At 37.1% G+C, this 26352-nt stretch overlaps 1 protein-coding gene across 1 annotated transcript; it reads right to left on the bottom strand.

The window, feature by feature from the left end:
- Positions 1–1018: 1018 nt before the first annotated feature.
- On the bottom strand, positions 1019–26352 carry LOC145782756 (serine/threonine-protein kinase Nek10-like). Its single transcript, XM_082594514.1, has 27 exons — positions 26232–26352; positions 25778–25806; positions 24396–24524; positions 23908–24101; positions 23439–23586; positions 22377–22518; positions 16727–16899; positions 16135–16252; positions 13453–13580; positions 12891–13008; positions 12577–12654; positions 12152–12280; positions 11579–11762; positions 11295–11419; positions 10654–10756; positions 9988–10119; positions 9565–9712; positions 8875–9085; positions 7945–8071; positions 7100–7180; positions 5578–5703; positions 5048–5149; positions 4399–4517; positions 4071–4181; positions 3581–3757; positions 3257–3342; positions 1019–2520 (listed from the first exon to the last, which is right to left on the bottom strand). Exons 1-27 carry the CDS (start codon positions 26316–26318, stop codon positions 2472–2474), a joined length of 3354 nt encoding a protein of 1117 aa, XP_082450640.1. The 5' UTR covers positions 26319–26352; the 3' UTR covers positions 1019–2471.

The following is a 26352-nucleotide window of genomic DNA, read 5'->3' as shown; positions in this document are numbered from 1 at the left end:
TCTTTAGCCGGGCGGGTAACCACTGAGCCAACGGGGCGTAGGCTTATGCTTTGGGAATGATTCACGAGAAGTAGGGTAAGGTGGTAACTTACCGTATGGTTTATTTCTGTATTTAAAAGTTTTGCAATTGACACCTATTTTTGACGTAAGTAAAGCCTACCGGAAATGAATTAACTGGTCTATTGAGTAGCCTAGATACATTTGAAGAAAACTCGGGGTGACGTGTGCTGGTGCGCTTGAACAACGCCTTTCAGGGAGAGCTCTATCTCCATTCAGAGGTAGGTGGAACATTTCAGACAACAGCACTTCAAAATAAAAATAAAATATTCTGTCAATTTCGGTGACTGGTCCTGCGTCAGTAATTATGAGAATCTTCATCGTCTGACTGAGAAAGCTTCTTTGAGAGCTTGAAGATAATCCTGGCAGTTTCACAAAGGCTACTGGTAGCCTAAAGGCCACTGACGCAGACGCGGTTACCGAGTTTGACGGAGTAAAGTTCCCGATTGTTTGAGTGTTGATGTCTATGAATTAATTCCTGATTATTTCATCCACAATTAAGTACCGTAGCAGCTGAATGGAAAGCAGTCCTTGATTACCTATGTGTTGCTCAAGCGGCCCATAAAATCATGCAAGGCCTGGGTCCAAAAGTAGGCTACCACCTGGACTCCCCTTGTCAACGCTACTGGGTATGGGAAGTTTTTCCGACATTGACTTTGAATGTAGATGGGAAAAGAAAACGGGGACGTTTAAAAAAGCAGACAAGGTCGTAGCCTATTGAAGGCAGAAGATGCAATGGACAGAGTAAGATGGAGAATAGAAGTGAAGGCAATCACTTCAAGGAAAGAATCGACCACCTCCACCAGTGGGAACAGAGCCGAATTTGAATAATGATGAAGCCAGTGCATTTTTCATACATTCGAGCAGTTTATCGCAGTAGCCTAATTAAAATCAACCAAAGTCGTCTATCACCGATTCACCGGTAGCCAACCGACAATTCACAGACAGCACCTCGTAGAAAATACATTACAAAATAAATCTTTATTCAATGAAACACAAACAAAGGCTATTATTGAAGTACGATCGGACGCAACACAGTGAAAGCATGGTATATGAAAGTCATTTGACGATATTTTACAAAGTAAGAATATCAATCAAAGTTGACAAAAACAGCAAACAAATGTAGGCCACAAATAACTTAGGCCTACAGCAAAACTCAAGCATTGGAGTATTGGTGCAAACTTTTGAGAATATTTTGTGATAAAGCAGCGTGCTACAACAGCTACATACATATTAATTTTGAGTTGAAGCAACCTTAAAGTAACTTGATATAATCCACAATTGTTTGATGATTTTGTTTGGCACCTTGACAAAAATCAACGCACATTTCCACCAATCGAATCAGTCACTTTAAACCGATGTTAAATCGATGTAAGAAGGTTGGTGGTTTAATATAGTATAGGCAATAATTTCGTAAAACAGAGAGAAAAACCACTATCGCCAACGACTAAATTTGAAGCTGACGAAATAGGAGTTGTCCGGCAAAGAGTGGTTTACAGCACAGTTCGAGTTCTCTCAGCTGCTGAGATAACAAAACTCACTGGAACCAAAGCAAGAAACTTATCAGTAGGCTAGATGAGTTTATATATACCGTACTCTCGTAAGAGTGACGTCCCAAAACTTTAGAATGTTTAAATAAATATTATAGCCTACTCTGAAACTAGGCTATACGATTCAACCTCGAACGGGCTTAATAGGCTAGAAACCTTGAGTATGAGTGGCATTTGCTGAGTAAAAAAGTGTGCTCATAGCATAAAGTATTACAGCTTCATTTACATCTTGTCGTAGCTTCATTAGGCTATAGACCAACTGACACCAAACGTTTTGATTGCAAGCCTATTTGCAAGTACATACTAAAGTTTAACTAACAACAAAGTAAGGTTCTTGCAAGATTGTATATAGGAATCACACGGGATTTGCTCCAATGTCGATTGAAAACTCAAGTTAATGACGATGCAAGTTGGCCGTAAGAGTTGACGAATAAGTCATCCCATTGCCGTACAGTACGTTTATTCTGATGATGATGATGCAATGGGATATGCAATTTCCACACTACGTTTTGCCCAGCTGAAGCTCATCGGATAGTTTTGGTAAACATGGACCATAGTATTTAGGCTACAAAAAGTAGGTTATTTAAACAAATATAGATGCTTTCAGCATAACAAAAAAAGCTGACACCTGTATATAAGCTTGCGTGAACTTTACAACTTGCAAACAGGAAACGTTCAACTTGCCGTGGGCAAATTTTACAGCGTGCAACATTGGGATAAACGAATTTCTCGGGCGGCTTTTGTTGCGACCATTTCATAAAAAAATCACCATAATTTTTAAAATTAAAAAATACTGTGATAAAATAAATTGCAATGGAAAACACTGATGATAAGAGTAAGTAGTTAGAAAATAGGTCGGTAATGTCATGTCTTCTCTATTCCTCCAGCCAAAGCCTCGGGCACAGTGCGACACCTACACGTGATATAAGAATAATACATTAGAAGTGTTCTCTATAGCTCGAATGCACCTTGAGCTAAACAGATAACACAGTGCTAAATTGGTAACTGTAGTTGTACGACTGCTAGTTGCAAATCTACAAAACATTTCGGGGGGGGAGACACAATAGCTTGGCCTCAAACCAAACAATGAAAGGAGCCAACAAGAAAGCGGTTATACTTGGGGGGTGCGCCCAAGATGCTTTCCAATAGTTTGTTACATATGAGCAGCTGGCCCATATCTAATGCATGCAGCCTTTAGGATGCTTGCTCCCCACTAAGTAATGCAATAACGGAGCGACTTTCGTCAGTAACCTTCATAAACAACCTCACTATTGACCGCCACAACAACAGTTACAGTAGCTGCATTCCCTTAGCCATGTGATGTGGAGATAAAACAATGTAATGAACAGACGAAACATAGTTGAGATTTTAGGGCGAAAAACACTTAAGGATCCAAAAAGGAACAGCCATCAAGATAAGGTATGAAAGCTCGCTTAGATAGGCTTTCATATAAGAAAGATCAAGAAGCAAAGCTATCTTTAACTTCTTGGATGGGAAGATGTCATCACCCAGACAGCAAATCAGTCGTTTTTTTACATTGATTCAACGTCTGCAGACGCTGAATCAATAAAAAAATCAACTGATTTGCCCTGGGCACTTTTGAGGTAAACTACAAAAATTATTCAGGCTTTGCAAGTCACATGTCTTACCTCTGCATGACGTCGGAATATAAGCTTTTTGGTTTATTCACAATGTCGTAGTAACCACTGTCCTTTAGCACCCGCTCGACGATGCTCTGTATATTTTTGGAATAAGTTGATTGCCCGAAGACATTAAAATTGTTAGGTGCGAATGTTTAAAAAGAAAACGCTCGAAAAACACGAAATTTCCAAACTTTAATCAATTTCGATAGAATACGGAAAAGTTGTTAAAGATTTGGTCCTGATATTGGACGAGGGAAAATAATAACATAAAACCTGCAGACTGTTGGAAACCTGAACGTAACCTATAATTCCCATCATTACGGTAGGTACCTGCATTTGGGCGTAGGTTATGCCTTCTTCGTACAGCTTGCCACCATCTGTAACCGTGGAAACGTAACAGTTGCCGAGCAACTCCCGAGCTTCAGCTTCGGCGGTTGCTTTCTGCGTCAGCGAGGGTGCATCGACAATGAAACTGACATCGATAGTTTCATGTGAGCCTTGCAGAAGCTAAAAAGTTATTGTTAGATATAAAATTTACTCTAAAAGGGGTGTTTTACGTGGCTTTAACGTGTAGGAACTCGCAAGCACATGAAATTAAAGTCATGGTGATTGATACGTAGCAACCTAAAATTTAATGTTTGTTCGTTTGTTGCCAATGAAAAAGTGCTCAATTGTATCTGGATGAAATTGAGTTGTTTGATGGAATTTCTGCAGCTGTGTAGTCACCAGCTTAGTCAGTAGCGGATTCGGGAGGGAGCTTTGGTCACGTGCTCCTTTCCAAGTTTCCCCCTGATCCGCTACTGGCAATAGGCACATGCACCTTTTTAAGTTCATCTTTGAGTCCCATGGAACGACTGTGTGGAGAAAATAAAGCTCGCTTGTATCTTGAAATGATGCGTCGTCGGTAGTTCACCTCGCTAGTTGGTGGTAGCTGTGAAATAATAATAAATGAAATAATCATTATTATGAAATAAACTGCTGTAGTTATTTAAAATTTAATATGTTATGGAATAATCCAACTATTATTTACCACATGATAAGGGGAATTACGCCGTGTTAGTCACCATTGTTCAAGTAATAAAGTCATTGCAAGGCAAAATGCACCAGCACTCAAGCAGAGACATGCAAATTGAAAATTCCAGTCATACCTGATCAATGTAAATTATTTTGTGCAGTTGGATGAGTGTTTGTTGCACAGGGTCGCTGATCTGTCGAAGCTTGCTGGGAGATATACTCAGCATGCGGCCAGAACTACTCCCGGATGACACTGTCAACACAATGCAATTAACATCTTGGCTTCACTGCAGCTTTCACAGCAAGTAATGTTAGATTTTTGCATGGGCTTTGGTTTTCTTGTTCAAGGTTGGTGTGAGTGTAGGAAGTAGGTATGAAATTTTAACGATAAAAATTGAATGCTTTTATGCAAAAAATATTCTTCAGCATGCTTTTTATGCGTAGGCTAAATATTTTGTGCCGCTGTTGCACGAGCAGTACAGTGGTATGCCGCTAAATCTGTGCATCTCACTGTATAGCATGTATAAGTCGAGCCTGGAACATCGCAAATAGTAAATGATTCAAAAAATCGTCCAACCATCATATACTGAAACATCGTTAATATTTTTAAAAGGTTCCATGAATCTGCAAATTTGCGAAGCTGCCAGGATTAAGCATCAGCGAAGGACGAATGATCTGGAAAGACTATAATTTTCAGACTTCCTCATAAGTTTTTTCTCGGGTTGAAAGGAAAAATTAGATCAGTTTATAATAGCACTGTTTAAATTAATTGTGAAAACTTACTTGGTCGTCCACGTGAGTTTAAACCGGATCTAGCCAGTTCTCGCGACACGGACGAACGAGCAGACGAGAGTGGACGCATCTCTCCATTGCCGTTTTTTGATCCTGAACACAACTGACGTTCACTATGTGAACTTCAAAAGTAGACCAAGGAAAAAGTTAACGTTTAATTTTCTACTTTTGGTTGTATTTTGGTTTACACCGGGTGTGTGAAAATTTAGATTAAGCTGACGGGAAGACAAGAAAGCCAATCGTCATTTCCACCAATATACCACTTAGACACAGCCGCGTAGTTACGATAGGTGTAGAACAACACTCATAAATAGAACAACACCGTGCCCGTGACTCATAAATGAAGTCATGTTCAATCTTATTGTGCAGTCCACAGTTTTTCAACAAAAACCCAACAATAGGAAAGCACAAATTTTCAAAGTTTTACAACAGGATTTTGTTAAATAAAACACCACTCCACTGCAGCGTCACAAAGCTGTTCATCATTTCATCTTTATTAGTTATATTATTTATATTCCGACCTGCATGATCAAAGCTTAACGCCCTTCTCGGTGCTATAGCTCTGATGTCAGGACTGGGGGGATGTGGCAGCTTTGTACCGGCTGAAACCGGTCTGGACTTCTTCAGTGTTCTTGCCGGAGATTCCACTGCAAAGAAATTGAGATTAAGAAGCGAGCCTTTGAAAATAACTGAGCATCAAATGCCCCTGTAAGGGCCTGTATGTACAACTGTATCAGTGAAAATATTGTAAAGCAAACAAAGTAATTGTTCACATTCACCTCCGCGCCTGTTAAACAGAATTTAATGTTTTAGACAATAGAGTATGTTACACAAATGGCAATGAAAAACATACATGTGCGAAACGAGACCATGACAGCTGCTTACAGCACCTAGTCATCAAAGGATTTAGCGAATTTTTGTAACAAAGAGTCAATGAACAACACGATTTAGAATGAGACAATGAACGAAGCATCACGTTACACAATACACAGCGATGTGAGAAGCCACATGATATAGAATTTTGTGATCACAATCGGATCACAATCGGCTGACAACGCAGTGAAATGAATTTCGCTTTCTGTGTACACAAAAACTAAAAGGAAAAAACAAACGGCTGTTTCAGAATCAATCAGCAATGAAAAATCATTAAAACAAAATCGATCAGTTGTTGTAAAAAACTGACTCGAAATAACCAACAAACACAGCCAGCAGCGGCTCCATTTTGCAGCCGTTCAATCTAAAGATGTTGAATTAATGTAAAAATGATTGATTTACTTGCTGAAATACTGTGTAGCCACTGTATTGGTTTGAATTCAAAAATACTATCATAGTAAACAATAAACATTCCTGCTGTCCTTTAAACAAACTGATGCCTGGTAGTAACGCAGCCTACATGGCAGATGTGACATGATGCTTCATGTTTAGCAATCCAACAAAGCTCTGTCGTTGTACATACCATCGCTTCACAGTTTGTGATGTTGTCAAACGTTGAATCAACATAAATTACGAAACAATTTTGAATTTACCAGAGCTATCATTATGTTCTCCGGTGTTAACTTCCACTTTCTAAACGACAATATCAGTGACGCGTTCACCTGTTCTAATATATCTTGTAACTACCCAGACAGCAAAGCAACCGCTTTTTACATTGATTTAACGTCTGCAGATCGCAAATAAATCGCTAATTAATCGAAATGTAAAAAACGATTGCTTCACTATCTGAGTAGTTCCTGAAACCGAATGTTGGTGGTGAATCTTCACTTCCATGCTTGCGAAAGACAAATTGAAGAGTACGGGCCACAAGCCTCGGTGAACATTTTCATGGTGTTGCGAGAAGTTTTTTTCAAAACCTACTAGATTTTGAATCATCGTATAATTTCAAATAACTTGTACTTTGCAGATTCTTTTTCAACGTTTTTTTTTCTGAAACGTGTGGCAGCACTGCAGTTCCACCTATTGGTGGTGGAAGACACGCGTCAAGTATAAATTTACAATTTTTTTCTTATCTAAGTGGAAAGGAATTGCCAAAAAATGGTCACATACATTTGTCATGTCCTCCAGAAGAAGAGCTGTTTCCTCCTCCGCTGGAGCCAAGTTCAGATGAATCTGAGATCTCATCTCGTCCTGCAAAAACAGCAATAAAAAGTAATAATAACAGTAATAAATAAGAATAATCATAATCACTGTACTGAATTCAGGAGGCAGGGTAACTTTGCAAACTCGTAAGTTAAATACTAACTAACGTGCTTTGTAAAAGAAACAAAAAAACATTCATTCTCAAACTGGGAAAGCCTGTTTAGCAGCAAAATCCTGGAACTTTCTCATTACTCACGGAGGCTTTTTTCTTTAGTAGTACCTGGTGAACGGAGTAGTGTGCAAGTACAACACTTAACTCCAATCTCAAGCTAGAAATTATCAACCTCAAAGACAGGGCCTAGGTTAGTTGTTTAAAGCCTCCATGAGTAATGAGAAAGTCCCAGGATTTTACCACAGAACAAGTTTTTACAGTTTGATAATAATTTTTATGTTAATTTTACGAAGCACGTTTGTTAAACCGAATTCAACGAAAGCATTGTCAAGATGTTGCCCTTTATTGAACAAACACGTCATACAGTAGTTCATCGCCACTACTGGGGGTAACAATTACTTGGGCATTGCTTCCGAACAAAACATGGATTTAAACGATACAACACAGAGGAACGTTGCCAAAATTACATAAAACAACCAATTCGATTCTCAGTAGCTGAACAAAATACTGATTTAAGTTCTCAGAGTTAAATTCCACTGAAATAAATCTCTTCAAAACAATAACAGTCTTTAGCAGTGAACCAACAACAAAGAAATACTTTCACAATAGCCTCCAGACAAATGTAAGATAATCCGCTCACCATTTGTACCAACAAAAACATCGGTATCGCTTGAATTTGATCGACTTGAATGTGGATAGTCGGGAATTTGCGACGAAGAGCTGCCATTTGAAAGCTCGCAGTTTCTTAAATGTCTCTCTGAACTTTCCTGCGAGTTTCGATTGTACAATGTTACCGAGCCAGCAACATTTGAGACGTTGAAGCAATGCAAACTCGCCTCAAATTTCGCTAGCCAGATAGACTGTGGTTGCGTGTTCCTCAGCATCACAGCTAACGAAAATTACTTTTTTTTTTCAATGTCTAGCGACACTCGTGACGCGACAATTTATCGAAAGACAATTTATCGAACGACAGTTAATCGAACGACAGTTTATCTAACGAAACGACAGTTCATCGAACCGACTGTTTATCGAAACGACAGTTCATCGACCGACTGTTTATCGAAACGACAGTTTAACGAACGACGAAGCACATATGCAATGAAACACTCAGGGGTTAGGGGTTAGGATTATGGGTTAGGGTTAGGTTTTCGATTAACTGTCGTTCGATAAATTGTCGTTCGGTGAACAGTCGTTTCGATAAACAGTCGTTTCGATTAACTGTCGTTCGATCAATAGTCGTTCGATAAACTGTCGTAGTACCAGCGACACTTACAAAAAAGAATTTTTTTCTTACTGTTGCAATTCACTTGACGGATCTTGTAAATTTTTTGGGACCGTTAGCAAACACAATCTGGATTGTATTTACATAAACAAACAGAAACTGATTGGCTTTTGAATACCAGGTACTTTTATTTTTCAACAACTTTCACAAATAAGATTATTACCTGTGATGCTGCGGTATTAATAACTTGAAGGTTATGTAGGATTATCAGTGGATTTAACAAACATTTACTTAACGTAAGCACAATCTTTGCATAAATGAAAAAGCCATTATGCAAAGTGTTCAAACCTGCGAAGCTTGGAACAGTGTTTGGTAATCTTGTCTGTTCCTGCGTGCTTCGTAGAAATGTTTTTGTGTTCTGCGCCTTTCTTTCTCTACTCTTTTTTCCGCTACCGCGTACAAAGAGGCCAGGTGGTCGGTGTAGCACAGCAGTGGGACAGAGATGTTACCGCTCACTTCTGCTATGTCCGGTCTCTCTTCTGGCTCTATCGTCAGACATCTGCATCGTGCATTATTAAACAACACAACAATGCAGCGATATAATGAGGTTTTCAAACAGACGAAATGCGGTCCACACTTTATTGTTTATCTTTCGCCAGCCTGGCCTTGTTGGTTAAGTTTAAACAGCAAGGTCGTGTGTTGTGACGCCAATGTAAAGATTGCTTTGGAGTTCAGAAGTGACGCGCTTTAAAACACAATACACTAATAGACAATGCAGATGAATTCATGTCGAAAAAACATCATATCTTCCAGTTTCACACTATTAAACAAGCAAGCTTGTAGATCTCTTGTCTAGGTTACAGTGATTGTTCATTTTGCTACTAAAAATAAGATTTTTATTTCGAAAAATCAGTATCGATCAGTAAGTGTCGACCATTACTATTAGTACAATTGCGTCCAGTAAAATATAACTCAAAGAAAAGTATGTCATCAACACAGAAAACTTCTCATTCCAGTTTCGGCCGCAAGAACACTGACCTTTTAACGGTCTTGTTTACAAGATCGGAGTACCCTACGTTGTCTGGTATGGGATCGTATACGGCATCTACAATCTTTGTAGCGAGAGAGAGCATGTTGCTGGCGTTAAATGGGGGATCGAGATTGGCCATTTGATGAAGGATACAACCTGGATGTTTCAATAAAAATGTCAAACTCCATGGAAAGTCAACGCCAAACAAACTTAATTTCAGTTGTGCAGAGTGGCAAATACGCTATAACTCACATAAAAACATCACTCGTGTACTGTAGTGATATCAAAATACTACGCCTATTCATTATCATCATCATCATCCATTAAGGCGTGCCCGGATACTATTAACATAATTTAGAATATATTCTTATCCCTGTAAAAATGTAAAGCTTTAAATTTGGAAAATGTAATAGAGTTTTTTTTTTTCTTACCGAGCGCCCAAATGTCAGCTTTTTCACCGTACGGTTCATTTTTAACTATTTCTGGACATAAATACAACATTGTTCCCACTACTGACGTCATATTGGAAGTATCTTTCTTCTGCTTTGCAAGTCCAAAATCAGCTAAGAGCAAAAATAATTATTCATTAAAAAAATTATTGACATAAAATGGATACTTTACGAGTGTGGCAAAACATTCTGAAACATCAAATTGTGAACGAGATATTGGAACATTATATGGACCTCCGGGACTTCAGCTTAATACAAACAGTTCAGTGATGTTCAAGTTAAGTGTTCGATAAGCGGTGATTGCATTGGTCACGTTAAACGGGAAAATATTTGCTAAGGGATATTTATATTGTCGGCAAGATCCAAAAAAATTGAAAGTAAGTTACAAGTTAAAGAAGAGATAAGAGTGCCAAATTTATTGATGCTGTTGCACTAATACCATTCACCTTATCTCTGAGTGCTTGTAATTGGTTTAAGGAGAAATACTAAACAAACTTTGTCCTAGCCAACAAAATCCATCCATTTTACATTGATTCAGCGTCTTAAAGGATGGATTTTGTTTGCCAAGGTGTCGCATTTGTTTTGCAAATGGCTGACGTTGAAACAATGTTAAAATGAGTCGATAAACCAACAAAAAGTTGTACTCACTGATGGTAACCTTGTCATTTTCACCAAGCATCACATTGTTGGGAGTTAAGTCCCGATGGACGATGCGTTTATCACAATGCAAGTAGCGAAGCGCTAGACACATCTGAACATAAACCGCAGTTTGTTTGAAATAACTTTGGCAAGATTGCATGAAGGTATGGTAGACTAGACGATTTTCACTTTTATGGGTTTTACTTATGCCTACTACAGGTGCTACCAAAAGGTTGCAACAGTGGTACGTCTATTTTATTTTATTTTCTAAGGCAGTTAGACAGATCCTTACCCATGGCGATATGCCACAAGAAAGGATTTTCAAAAACGATAATAATTGACCTCAACTAAAAGCAATCAATGTAAAACTCTAACAAAGATTCTTACAAATTTCCTACAAACACAATCTTATACAACCATCTATTTCACGACCTTTTCCACCTGCATCCTTTCAGAGGCGTCACTTTTGCAAAATGAAATGTGACCAACAAGAATTAATTAATGTAAGAAATTTCTTGAGTTCTTCTGGTGACTGCAGACTAGGCTACTTCAGTATGGTGTCATAAAAAGAATGCAAAAAGCATTTTATAATTAAACGCCTCGTAAACAGTTTCCTTCTATACTTACAATTAACTTAGTTGCTACCTGACCTGAATAAATACTCTCCACAATCTTGCTTCGCCCATACCATTTTCTTGCTTTTCCTTCAAGGAAGTGAAGTGTTCTTGCAATGATGCCCCTTCGATGAGCTCCATTTCAATGTAAAGCTTATCATCTGAAGGCAAATGTTTGCACAATATTTTAGGTATCAATATAAAAGTAAATTAGTGTCCTTGTACGCTCCACTGCATTGAAGTGCTACGATAGTCTGAGGATTGTGTGCTAATACACAAGTGCAAAGAGCGCAGTCGAGAAACCTGATGAAATATCTTACTTTCTTGAAATGTGGAGTAATAACGGACAACGTTTGGGTGTTTTAATTGCTCTTTGATAATTTTCAACTCTCGAACGATCTCGTCAATTTCCCTCATCTGTCTCTCTTTCCCTGATTTCCCTCCACCACCGGCAATACTGACTTCCTTCAACGCAAGCGGAGTGACTGTGGATCGCTTTTTAACCTAAAAAAGACACCTTCAGTCAGTGAATCCAGCATATTTCAAGCTGACTTGGTGACCTCATAAGGTTTCGTCTCCTTCGTCTTATAACCAAAAAAGATCAGCACAAACAGCCCATAAGAACAAACAGCCCATAAGAACTACAAGAATTGGCTGAAAATCTCTGGTTGAAAGTCGCCAATTATGGAGTCATTTTATTGAGGCTATTTTGCACCCTACTGGTGCAAAATAACCTCAGTTATTATTATTACTTCCTCTCTCGTCTGATCATGTATGTAATATTCCAATGTATCATCGTCAAACAATAAGAAGAATGAAAGCAGTGACTGGTTGTTAACTGTACAACGTTTGTTTTGGTTGTTTTAAATGCCACACGCGGACAAGAGGCTTACTCTGTAAACGGAACCAAAGGCGCCCGTTCCTAGAATGTCGTAAATTGCATAGTCCCGGATGTAACGCTTCGGGACCTTGTTTTGGTTGAGTTCTTCAACCCCGTCTCGAATTTCGTCAATGGCGCTCGACTTAAAATAAACAATTAAAACTTCAAGTGAGCCTGTCTACCCTGAGAATGAAAGACGCTGAGAGTTACACAAGCACTTTGAAGTGCTTCCACAGACCAATGTCACTCGTTATGATATTCAAGCACAATCGAATACTATCCAGAAAATACTAAACACAAAGTTTCTTATGATAACACAGTTGCAATAAATTACTTTATAATAACGTAGATAAAATGCTTATCGTTTCAAGTTGACACGTTTGATGTAGTTCATTCGAATATGATTTTATCATTAAAAATTAAATCAACAAAACTCACTGTCATTCCATTCAGTTGATCTACTAAGCTTCTATAGGCCTTTAAATCTCTGACGTAGTGTCCAATATCAATAAATTTCTGTGAATACAATAACACTCAAAACTCAGTCAAAACTTAAAAACTGCCATATAGGCAACGTGCATAGTAATTCAAGGTTTTAATTACAGTAAAAAGGCTACAAAGATTCAAGCCACATCAAGAACGTGTTTACCTGGAGATAACGCCGTTTGCTTTGTCCACAACACTGTGTTGTACTACCTCGCAAAATTGACATTGGGCTTCAAGCAAGACAATTTGTTGTATTTTTTGATTACCTGGAACATATCGGCAGGGAACAGTCGTTTGAACATTTTCCTGTTTCTCTCCATGGAAAAGAGGAATCTCAAGGCTCTGAAAGCATTTCGTTGAAGGTCTATTGCACCATTTCTGCACCTGAAAAGAGGAAAAATTGCAGATAGAATTCAACTTGCGGAATTACACACATAAAATTACACGCATAAACAAAACCCGAAGCAAATGAAATTACTATTATCATCAAGTAATCTATTGAATTGGATGATGAATTTGATAATAACTTATTGGATGATGAAACCAAGGACTGGCTGCTCTCTAGTAGCCTTCCAGTGTAGTCCAGGAACATTGTGAATCTGGGGTGGTAAAAGGATAGACCTTCGGCCCCAGAGGCTCACACGACGACGACCTATTGAACAGCCTGCTTCACCCTTAGTGGGTTGTAATAACCCAACAAACGTATCAACAGTAATAGTTTTACAAGAGCTGCACCTTCGGTCACACTGTATATGAAAAGTGTATGTGAAAAGTAAAAACCGCAGTATTTTTAGAGTTATTAGTAATTCAAGTATGATCAACAGCCACCTTTCTGGGGTTTTCTGAGGAAGAATTAGTTTGGCAATAATATAAACTCCATTCGTTTGGACGATGGTTTGGGTGCATCTGTCATCCAGTGCCAATTCGTTCAGCGCAGCACAGCAAGCAGAATGTAACTGCAAAAAGATCATATTTGAATAAAAGTTGCATGCAGTAAACTAAAAAACAAAACACTTTTCAAAAACAAACAGGTGTTGTAATTGTTGTAATACTGTTACCATACAGCCTTCACTCACTATAAGATGCAACAAAAGTGATCACCGAACGTGCAAAGTTTCAAACTGACAGCAGCAACCAATACTGCATAAAGTGTTGAATAAAACATTAGACACTTCTGAATTTCGTCAACGGTTTAGAAACACCACACTAGCGAAAGTAAACATGACCTTCAGAATGACAAACGTAAGCTACATAAGCAGTAAGCAAAGTAGCCTAATTTATTGCAAAGTTTGTGCTTCACTCAGCATACCGAGCCATATTTTCAAACCAAAATCACACGTACACTGATTCACAGGGGGAAAATGAAGAACAACTTTAAATTATCATTCAAAAATTAAATGGCTTATTTGTTTGTATTAGTCTTCTCAACTAGCAATACAGTTTTGATAAAGAGGTGGTTTTTTTAACCATAGACAAAATAGGCAGCTGTTTGCCGCAGGAGCCTCCTATCTGCTAAATGTCTTTGAAACGTAATTTTGAGTCATTGATTTGTGTTTTTTCCTAAACAATTAGGAGTAATGTGATTTTGCCTCTCCTCTGCCTTGCCGCTTCATTCTTATGCGTTTTTTGCGATTTTTGTGTATGTAGATCAGTTCTGTAATTTCAATTTATGAAGAACATCAGTCAGTTGGTTACTTGAAAAGGGCTAAAATGAGTAGGCCTATGGCCGAAAACGTTTGTAATTTTTAGTTTATTTTCATGCTATTAGGCTAAATGCCGTCTGGTTGTTAGGTTTTCTTTTGTCAATTAGCAATGTCGCAGTACTTCATGAATAATACCTTTACTTGCGTGACTTCCAAAACACCACACCAGTAGTCCAGTAACCTACAGCAAACTATTTACACCTAGACCCGATAGATACGCAAGTTTTTATAAAGTCAGTCGGTTTATGGCAGTCACTAAAAAAATTGGCGATTGGAAAAAGAAAAACACAAACTGTTTGCTCCATCAGCACCAAGTCTGGTTTGTGACTCAAAAAAAAAACAAAAAAAAAACACTACTTCCGAGCTCGACGATGCTTTTTATAATGTGAAATATAACGTCAAGTCGCAATTTTAAGCTAATTCGCTAATTCATCAATTCAAGGTACAAGAGAAAGACAAGCATTGAGAAACTTAACGCAATAGATAGGAAGCGTTCGTGAAAGAAGAGAGGCAAATAAAGTTTTTTTTTTGAAAGGTCAAGCGTTTCAATTAGGATGTCTGCAAATTTATGACCCTAAAACAAGTTTAGAAAGGTGACATCTCTGTTCCTCTTAACGAGGAGGGTTTAACAAGCCGTCAAATGCCCAAAAACAGTTTAAAAAATAAGCAATAACAAAGCAGACATAAGTGACAAAATACAAAACAGCAACTGAACCAAAGGTATGGAAAGATTAAGTGGAATGAGCACAGAGTGAAGAGAATCGGACTTAGCCAACAATCATTGCTTCAAATACAGATACCATCATACCCTATTGTTCAATCGGACAATACAGGCAATTACTACCTTAAATCAACGTCTTGAGCTGTTACCTCAGCGTGGAAAACCAACGATGAAACGGCATTCAAACACAAGAATTTAGCACTGCCGCAAACAACAATCGAAAAATATCAGCTCTTCAAATGGCATACATGCCAAAGAATGAACTATATTTCGCGAGTTATCGCAATCCGGTGAGATCAGTGCTGTTATTTACGGCTCTTCACACAATAGCTTAACTCTGCACATGAAAATTTACCAACCTGTCCGAATTAAACAGAACCAGTACCAGCGCAAATAAAAATCTTTTGAGATTCAAAACGTTTAAGCTGAATGTTTGATTTCAAACATAAGCGTCTCAACACATCATAAATTCAGGTCACACGTTCTTTGGAAGAAAGTCAAACACTTGAGTGGTATGTTGTTACCTCTCATACTGATTGTAATCATCAAGATATTTTTATTTACTAAACGGCGTTAAATAAAAGGTGGTAACATTTGTACAAGAGCTATAAAAAAGTAGCTTTGTCCGCATTAAAAGCCAGCAAGGCCTTTGAAAAAAAATCAGATTCGTGAGCTAACAGCTCATAATGTGGCTATTGCAAAAAGTGATTAGAATATCTTTGAACATTTTTTCATATGAACACCAGCAGCTGGCCTGCCTGGCCACAGTAGGGATGGCAGTAGCATATAACTGTTTTTGTCTTATGGGCCTCTTTACACATTTTTCTTCGCTTCCTAACGAATACCAGCCAGAACACCGCACTTTTTTTTAACAACGGTTGAATTTAAGAGCCGTTGAAGCAATTTAAAAAAGCACTGAATTTGCTGGTTGGATACGAACTATTAAAAAAAACATGGCACTTTGTTTTCAGTGTTAACACATTGGTGATCCTATTGTAAAAATGTAAATTCACTTTCGCCTTGTGTTAACTAACATTGCTAAAACAATCATACCAAGAGCAGAAAAACACAAAGGGCAGTATTAACCTTGAGTTTGTTTTCAAATAATTCTTCTTTATTTGAATTAGCGTGCGTTACGGTTGAGTGGCTACGCCTGACATACCCGCTTGACACTTCGTATCTTTCGCAGGTCAAAGGTCGATCTCTGTAATCAAAAACAACAAAAAATCAATGTAATTATTACGTACCCAAAAATCGCAATCTATCAAAGCTTTCAGAATACTATAAGTGTTCTATTTGAATAAGCTGAAGATGGTTTTATAAGAGGAAAATCAATTCTTTCATAAATTATAGCAGATTAGATTGTTGGGCAAATGCAAGTATTCGATGAAAGATGGGTGGCAAGAAGTTGAAGAATGGCTTTCACTTTCTTGAATAAGATGTGCCTTTCTTTTCACATTTTTTAGTTCAATAGGCTAAATTAGTTTTCAAAGTTTGTACATAACTGCTTGAAATCGCTGTTATTGAGCCAAACTTCCGCACACTAAATACTAGAATGACAATAGTTTGCAATGAGTGATACCAAGATTTGGATCAGAGGAACATTGGCATCGTGAGAAACAAAAGACGTACGACTGCGTTAGCAGCGTCTAACTTTTGTAATTTCAAGCATCTTTACTTGTGCAGTAAATTGAGCAGTAGTGGTATTCCTCCCAGCAGCCTTAACTCATTGGCGTGTTCTGTATCGCTGCAGAGTAGAATAATCGTCCACACCACATGCCACAGCAAAGTGCATTGTTCTCCGTCGTTGAGGACACTCAATAAAACCGGCAGTGAATCGTATATCATCATCTAAAAAAGTTATGCAAACATAAATTTACGCCTATCCAACGTACAAGGTTTTGGAACATGAGTTGGAAAATCTGAGTTGGCAATAGCATTATAATGTCACAAACACTTTAACAAGTTCTTCTGTCTTGTACTTCATGTAATAAATAATTAAGCAATTTTATGCTATCTCGTAACGGTATGCAGTTCAAAATAATCTCGAAAAAAAAGTTTGAAAATAATTTGAACATCTCAACTTCCGCACAAAATTGTATTCTAATGACGCAAAACAACCCCTCCAGACAGCAAGTCAATCGTTTATTACATTGATTCGACGTCTGCAGACGCTAAATCAACGCAAAAAAAAAACGGTTAACTTGCTGTCTGGGTCAAGCCATAGACTGTGCACTATATTATAAACCCCACCATTTCTATAAAAGAAATTAATAATTGATTTTAGCCAATAAAATGAACAAACAATGAGCACGCACGGAATACAGAGCCTCTGCTGTAGTCTCCTTAACCAGCCTTTATTAGACAAACCCAACAATTTTATAAGGTTTAACCTGTTGTTATGAGGGCATTAAATATTACGCAAGGTGCAAAGAATTGGTCTTAAATCCTTTTAGGCAACAGTAACACAAAGCGAAGGAAAATCCCAAGAATACTCGTTCCCAGACATTAAGCGTTCAGCGAAGTAATTTAAAGCCACAAAGCTTGGGAATTTAATTTGGTCTTTGTAAGCAGTGCCAAATAAAAAGTATGTAGGCCACTGTACTACTGTATGAAGTCTCAACAACAAGCAAAACACATCAACACAATAGGCTACAGGGGAAAAGTAAATGTGCTGTTGAAAGCTTTTGTTCAAAGTGCAATTTTTCAACAATATCGTACTTGTAAAGCTCAATCAAAACATAAGCGATTTTTTTTGTTGTGTTGCATCCGTAATTCGCAGTGTAATACTGCATAGGCGCAAAATTCAATGATCATAATCATTATGGATTACAGTAGTTGATCATCACTTTTCAACAGCGCAAGGAAATTACAACATTCTTGTTACGGTACTTAGAAAAACTGACTCTACAGTCCAGTGGCTCCGAGAGGGGGGGGAAGTCGGGCTACTTTCCCCCCTAGCATAACATTGTAAAGGAAAAACGAGTAGTTTTTCGTTTTGTCACTTTTGAGGGGGGCCCATTTTTACTACTAAAATAAAAATTTATCAACTTAAAAATAAACAAATTTTTGAATGAAATGCGTAGTTACAAGTATTTTTCGATCATTGTAGATGCTACTTTAGATGTTTCTTATCAAGAACAAACCATTCTCCTTTTGAGTCCGGCTATGTTAAACTGCTTCAACGCGTGAAATCTGTTGCTGTTAAGCCTGCTGATCTCTGTATCACTGAACGTTTTATCTTGTTCTAACTTGAAAACTAGTGCTGCTTTGGCTAAGCGTGTATTATGTTTGCTTGACCAACTGTATCTTGACATGAAAAACTGCGTTTGCCAGGCATATGATAATGATTCCAACATATTTGGAAAAGTGTCCAAGCAAGATTGAAGGAAGTAGCCTAAACCCTTCTTGCCTATTTTCTGCTTAAGGATGTCATTGCTTAAATGCACTAGAGTTGGACTTCATGGTGTGCAGTGTTGTCCAAATATTATATCAGTTTTGAGTAGTCTAATTGATCGACTATAAGCTTATGTCATTTTCAATTGCAGCCAAGCCAGATAGGAAATTTTAAAGAAAGCTATCCCATTTCCAAGCAGCCTACCTGAGCAGTTTCAAACCTGTGCTTCTCTGCATTATGTAGATCACAGGTCTAAGCGAGATTCACTCTACTAACCTATTTATGCAGCGATAAAGAACTGTGCAATGTTTTTTCGGCCCCAGAGGAGGCCCACACGACGACGACGAATGGACAATAAGCTGATGGATTTAATGAAGTTAAAGGAAGATGTAATTGAAGTTACAGAAAGCTGGAAAGAGTTGACTACTCGCAAGCTTAAGTTGTTATGGGAACTATGAATTAAAAAAAAAAGATTTTATTTTTCTGGGGACGGAACGCTACAACAACTCCGCTTCACCAGGTCAATCTTACAAACGAAATTATTCTACTGTACGCTATGTTGCAAAGGATTCGCTAGCTGTTGGTAGTTTATTCACAAATGTATCAACAAACTCAAAAATATCGATAAGTTTGAAGTCCTATGGAAATATCATTGTAAGCCTATATCTGATGTGTAGTTGCAAGCATGTGGAACAAATTTAAACAAGTTGTACAACAATGACATTTTGGATAAGTTTGTAGGCTACTTTTGAAAGAAAGCTACCTAGCAAGCTTGAGCTGCAAACCGGAACGCATCACCTCAGGCTCATGATATCTGCTCAAGGAAATCATTGATTGCAACTTTCGAAACACTTTTCCAAATATTTTTGTTGCTCTGAAAATTTGTTACGTAAACCAGTAGGCTACCTCCAACGGTTGCAGGTTGAAAACGCGGTTTTAGCACACAGAAATTTGTAAGATTTGTTTACGCTCCACCACGACTTAAAACCGAGTGAACAGTTTATGCATGTTGTGCATCAAATTAGACCTTTCAAAATCTTTATTATTTGATGCTGTGATCCGTAACTTTGCATTGCAAAAGGTTCAAAATGGATTGAATGCTTTTTGAGCTATTTTCATTGCCCGCACTGTGTCTGTGTGTTCCCAATTCTTCCTCTATCTACGGTAAGTTATACTAAAATTACCACCTATAACAATTTCGATTCACAACCTGACTGAAGCCAACGCAGATGCAGGAACGCAAACTTGTTAAAGGAGGAGACGTTATCACCGACCCAAAAGCGATTCTTCCAGGATTCCACACAACAAACAGACAAGAATTCATCAGCAAATACGCCCACACTGCCCAAACACCAGAGAGTTTGCACAAACTAATGCATTCTTTGAATATGGTGCATTTTTCTTGGAAGTGTCTTTATTTGGGGCCAGAATCGTTTTGGTACGGGACCTAAATTATCCTCCCAACGGCCATGGCCAAAGGCACCATGTATGAGGTGTGCATGTGAACATCATATAACTTCACTGCAATTCTTTCAAGAGAAAATATTGAGCAACAATGGCAATTTTGCTCCAAGTGTAGTCGAGTGATTTTTGATGATTTTCAGATTGAAAGCAGTTTTTTCATATAAATATATACACTGTTTAAAATCGAAACTTTAAAGGAATTCAATTTCACGATGAGGCGATGAGGAAAGTAGCCAAGTTCGGTTTAAGACACATGATGCGAGGCATGATACAAATTCGTCACTTGTATTTTTGCTGAAAAATGTTTTTTTAGGGCCCACTTTTTGTATTGTTTCCCGACCAGTCATGATTTCTCTCGGAGGCCCTGCTACAGTCAGGTGTTGGTGGTTCATTGTCAGTGCATTCCTCCGCAGTAACGCTTCAACTCAAATGTTACTTTTATATCATTGTACCAGTGGCTTATCCTGCTTGAATTTCGTAGGCATGCAATGGAAAGAGGGTCATAGCCAGTGTAGGGGGGTCTGGGGGCATGCCCACCCAGAAAAATTTTGCAAATTTGCTTTAGGTTTTATAGCTTTTCTTGCAATCCGAGCCTTACTTAGCTGATAATTGTTTGAGCTGTTTTGCAAAAAATGAGGTTTGGAACGCACCATGAATCCAATGTCTTAATTTTATATCTTTATCCTGCATTGCAGGAAAGTGGACTTGAAGCGCTATGCAGCGGTACATGTATGGCCTTCAGCATACACCCGACCCGTTTTCTTGATGATCTTTTAAACTACAGTGCTTAGGTCTCAAGTATATCATACTATCTACAGTAGAAAACAGCAAGGACTTAAACTATGAGGACCAAAAGAAAAAAGGCCAAACAAATGCCAATCAAAAAATTAAAAAAGACCAAGCGTCCAAACAAAAATATTTCAGTCAACCACTTTTTAAAAACCCCGAATTTCTGAAATTTGGCCTTAAAAAGACCAATCTGGCAACCCTGTCTAGAGATCGTGACTTTTGTTTTGCATGCAATTTCAAATCTGCATGCCTTGGTTCCATTTGCGCCACGCTGTTGTAAAAGAGCGGCGAATAGGCAAATTGTGTTATCAACGCATGTTGAGCTCGTCTCAGCATGCAGAGTTGCCAGGGTCAACAAAGTTTCCAAATTTTGAAAACGAACAGTTGTTTCGAATATTGAAATTAAGAGAGCGAGGTGGTTCTGCTATTAAGAATTTCAATTTCTACGCATAAATTCGTTGTTTCTGAAAGATTTCTGATTTCATCAGAATTGTAAGGCATGCAGTGCATGCCTTGCATGCATGGAGAATACGCCACTGCATTGTACAGTACATTGAAATGAATGCGGAGATACACCGAAATATTAATTGATTCAATGAACAAAAATAGAACAAATCAGTTATTTGTGAGCATGGTTTGTTAACACTATTAATTTTTATTGAACCCTATTTCACAAAGGTACATTTAAAACAGTAAACTTAAAATAAGTTTTCAAATCGGTTTATTGTTTCATAACTCTGAGAGTTCATGTAGATATTCTTCGCCAAGTAGGCTGTGAATACAAAACTATCTTTGTGTAAAATGATAATTTTGTTATCGAAGGTTGTTTTTTAATATTCCTTGCACACTTATACAGCCATAGTCAAGCTGTGCAACCGATGAAAACGAATTCTTCACGTCACACAGTCAACAAGCTAATCAAACAATCCAACCATTAAGAAAATAACGGTAGAAAGTTACAAGATAAAAAAAAAATCCATGCTTATGACGGTTTTGATTACAATGCGTAGGCTAAGTCAATTTTTATAAGGTCGTTAGAAATTTCCCGTTGGAGTGACTACGTTTTAACTTTTAACTTAACTTGAAAACATCTGGAGCGATAAGCTGAATACTAAATTATTTTCGATACAAAGCTATAGATTGCACTGTACAAAAATGCTGTCACAGAAGTTATTGAATCAAAACAAAAAAATAAACCATAGCCAACGACATCAAACATGAAATGGTTTACTGTCATTTACATTATTCTTGGTTAAAACAGGCTCAAAAATAACAATAGAGGTTGAAAAAAACTTCATCGAAAAAAAAATGAAGACAGGCCCATTGTCACATTAGGTTGATATGAAATAAAAATTGAATATGACAATTCTCTGAATAACTCAACACCTAGTCGTTCTTCAGGAGCTCAAATTAAATGCTGTTTTGTCATGAAATACTCTGACTCGTAATTTGTATTCAGTCTGATACTTCATCCATCAGACATAACTAACTTCTTCATGGATAATTATTCGTTGGAAAAGTTTCAAGGATATTTTCATCATAGCCAAGGCATTGCTGCTGCGACATGTTATTGCCCAGCCAACAAAGTTACCATTTTACCTTGCTTCAACGTCTAGCGACGTTGAAACGATACAAAATGTAATTTTTTTGACTGGGTTGGAATCACAACACATCTTACTTGTTCTTTGATCTCTGAGTCGGAGCAAAGCAACCGCAATAAGTTGGCAGCGCAGCACTTTGAAAAGTCATCGAATTCTTGTATAATTTGCAGAATACATTCAATCGTATGCTGACTAACCATCAGGTTGCGGAGATCAGCACTGTGTGAACACAAACGGGTTAACCTTTGTGGCCTGCTCTTTGGTTGAACTGATTACTGAACTATATTGGTAAAAAGGGAAAGGTAAAGGTCCCATACTCAGATACTGAGCTTTGGGGAATGAGAAGATAAGGTTCTCATTATACTAAGCCTTCGGCACTAAGGAGAGTAGGGTGGCCAGTTCCTTTCTCTCGGCCGCCTTTACTTCAGCAACTACGCCCACCCCATTTATTACACCCTGGGTAGAGGTCAGCGGTGTTTTTCAACAACCAGCTGAAGCCGGGAGTCGAACCAGGTTTGCATAATTGGAAAGCCAACGCCTTATCCGTTGCGCCATCCCACCGCTATATTGGACATGAACAAAACAGAATATATATAGATTGTATATACACTACAAATTTTCCACGCAATCACTTCACAGTGATTACGCAGCGCAAAAAGACAAGGTCAACAACACTTCAACAATCGGAAACTTCACTTTGTCAAAAACTAGGTGACCAAGCCTGCGTCAGTGGTTCAAAACCTCTACAAGTATGTAAAACTGCCAGGATTAAGCTCTTAAAGAACCTTTATAACCCCGAGTATAAAGATTCAATGAATGATTCTGGAGTTTCAAAAGGATAAAGGTTCGCCTTCAGAGAATAGAGAAAAATTACTAACGTTCTATCTAAAACAAAACTTCGTTCCTAAACTTTTCATCAAATCTTCCTATAATTTAACTGATGATCTACTGGGATGTATTATCTAAGTTATTCTAAGGATATTCTATCTAAGTTGATATTTTTTTAACTTAAAGCATCTAAAACTGGAACCGAAGGAAAATGTATTATTAGACTAACAAAAAGTCAAGAAACAGTTTTACTATAAAAGCACATTTCATTACAAAGTGTTTGGTAGGGTACATGATTTCCATTGGCTTACCTTTCTGCTAAGGCAACTAAAACATTTAAAGCACAGTGTAGGACAAAAATATCACTTGCTCTCAAAAGGTGTAGCATAGTATTGTGGATACAATTTTCTAATAACACGCCTTGGTATTTCTTGTTGTGCACCAGTTTTTGAAACATTGCTGCAACAATAGGATCAATATGTTTTAATAGCTTTCTTGGTGATATCAAAACCAAATTTTAAGGTTTACATAATGATATCATACATCACAACAGTTTAAAAACAAAGTTTACGTAACTTTAAAAAAAGGACTAAAATGATTATCTCAAAATTTAGTCTCAATTATGTGGCATTATAACAAAAATTGATTTTGTTTTAAAGAAATAGTCAGATGTGATTGTCAAGTGTGTCAACATTCCATTAATCTATTATGCAACAATTAAAGTCATTGTCTACACAAAGTTAAGTTTAAATTTTCTCATCACAAACAACAATAACTTACAACATAAGTTAGCAACAATGTCCACCACAAAAGCTTCTTCTGAACAAATCAAATAGCTTTTTGCTTTGATATGAAACATTTCAGCAAACACAGTGATTGCTCCGCTTTTAACGAAAATTTCTTGATAGTACGAATCGCGCATGATCATTCTCAAACATATCACCCCCCGAAGGGTGTTTTCTGGAGTGTTGATTCTGCACACATAAATCCAAACTAAGCATAATATTTGGTGAAGGCCTACTTGCTGTTTTTACAATCTGTCAATACCATAACGTCATTATCATTTATTCATTAAGATTTAAAAAAAGGCTAAAAAACTAAACAGTTTATTGTAGCATAAAATTTTCAATTAAAAAAAAGGTTATATGCAGAGTATGCATCTTCATCTTGTATATAATCTTTGTCAGGTACCTAAAAGTCATTTGAACATAACGATGAACAAAATGAAAACATGTAATATTTGAAATATAACATCATTTGGCACATACATTGACGAATTCTTTGGATCTTTTAATGATTGAAACACTTTCAAAAAAATACTTTTGTTAGAATGTGAGAAACATCTCTCTTTTTGGTAATGACTGCTAAACCATTCCAACAATTTTCCAAGTTCCTCACTACACAAAAAACAATTTTTAGTATCTAATATATTGATTACAAAAAAATTATGCATTTCTACACCTTGGCTTCGTGAAATTGTATCGACTTATATTATAGTCCTAGACTTAACCAAGAGCAGCACATACTACCACATCTAACAAACCAAGGTAAATTAAAAAATTTCAATTCAATTAAAGCTTTCAACACCCAAGTTTAGCTTTATTGGTAAACTTATTGCGAATTGCTTCGAAGACCATTATCAAGCATGATCTAACAGCTCGTAAGCTTCAGATGTCATTGAGACACTAAAAACTGAAAAATGAAACATTGGTGGTCCAAATAGGGTCAAGTATAGTGGAGCCGCACAGTTGTATGACAAATCTTATTAATACAATTTTGGTAAAAATGTAACATTGTTGAATCATGAGCAGATAAAACTAAGCAAAGTTTGACACTAACACCCATGAGGCTTTACTCATCAAATCCTGCAATCCTCGACTAAATAGGTGGTTGTTTGCCGGAGGTGCCTAGGATCTGCTCGAGATCTCTTTTAATAAGTCACCATGTGATGTGCTTTATTTCATGCAATTAAACTTTTGCGTTTCTTTTGTGATTTCATGTTTGTGTAACTGCAAATCTTTATTTCAGATGCTTGACAAGAATTAACATGCTGTACAGCCAAAGGCGTTTGCAAAAACGTTAGCAATTACAAGTTTATTTCTTTCATGTCAATTCTTGTTTCTATCTGTTTATGATTCCATCTTCATTAAGTGACTAGTCATATTAGCAGCTCAGTTAGCTAGTGTTCAGTCGCATATCTATTATCCAGTTAAAGTGTTTTCTTAAGAATCGGTGGATATAGGTTCAACAACCAGTCAGGTCATATCACACACCTTTTAACAATAGTATATACTGATCTAATTTCTGTTAATCCTAATTTAGGCTAACAAAAGAATGGGTTCAGATTAAAAACATACTCAGCTGCACATCTACGTAACTTCACTGATACTGTGCTAAGAGCAACCTTCATTAATGTAATACTGTATAAAACACCTAGTTACTGTTGCAACTTAAGTAGGCTACTAACAAGCTATACTGTAGTAACTTACTCCATTAATTAGGCTACTCAAAAACACTTCAAACTATCAATTTTTTAATTTTAATCTAAATCATAGATGATATAATTGCACAAAATCAACTCAAGTTTAGCTTTTAAAGTAGGCTATAACAGACTTAATCCACGTTTTTGGGATCATTAATAGACAAGTACCTTTTTGAGTCAATGTTTTTGCTGCCAATCTGAAAAGCAGTAAATGCAATGTCATAATCTAAGCATACAAGAAGGAAAATTTTAAATAAACTTTACAAAATTTTATTCAAAAAGTTATTTTGGGAATGTGATGGTCGATGAACCACCGGTTACAATGAAAGTGTTTAATAAAAGTTAAGCACAAATTTGTAAAATTTGGAGCACTATCAGTTTTTAAAGTTCTATAATTCTGGTTTATGACTACAAAATCAATAAGGTTAAACCAGCAAGAAAAATACAGTGAACATTAGTATATCGTACTGTGTTGGTACAATATTTATAAAACATTAGTACTTAGACATGGAAAAAAATGACAATCAAAATTCTTCATTTGTTATAGGCCTACACAATGTTACTTTTTTAATGTAATGCTAATAACGATTTGTAAAAATTGCAAAATACATGCAATACTTACTTCAAAGCTTATACTTTTTTGGATAAGTTCAACCAAAGATTCTAAGTTTGCCTTTTCACTGTTTGATTTTGACATTTTGTTTTTCATCAAACCAGAAAATGTCTCTGCATTTCTTGATTTT

This window comes from Aplidium turbinatum, chromosome 14 (genome assembly GCF_918807975.1).
Source record: "Aplidium turbinatum chromosome 14, kaAplTurb1.1, whole genome shotgun sequence".
Lineage (NCBI taxonomy): Eukaryota > Metazoa > Chordata > Ascidiacea > Aplousobranchia > Polyclinidae > Aplidium > Aplidium turbinatum.
Note: the sequence above shows the minus strand (reverse complement) of the source record. Positions and strands in the feature narration are given on the sequence as shown.

What these genes read in the sequence shown, in the direction of transcription:
- LOC145782756 (XM_082594514.1), bottom strand. Translation starts at nt 26,318, where the DNA reads ATGAAAAACAAAATGTCAAAATCAAACAGTGAAAAGGCAAACTTAGAA. An exon ending in CATTGTTGCTAACTTATGTT is followed by an intron (nt 23,587 to 23,907) that starts GTAAGTTATTGT and finishes CTATTGTTGCAG; the next exon opens with CAATGTTTCAAAAACTGGTG. An exon ending in GTTAAGCTTTGATCATGCAG is followed by an intron (nt 5,150 to 5,577) that starts GTCGGAATATAA and finishes AGTTGTGTTCAG; the next exon opens with GATCAAAAAACGGCAATGGA.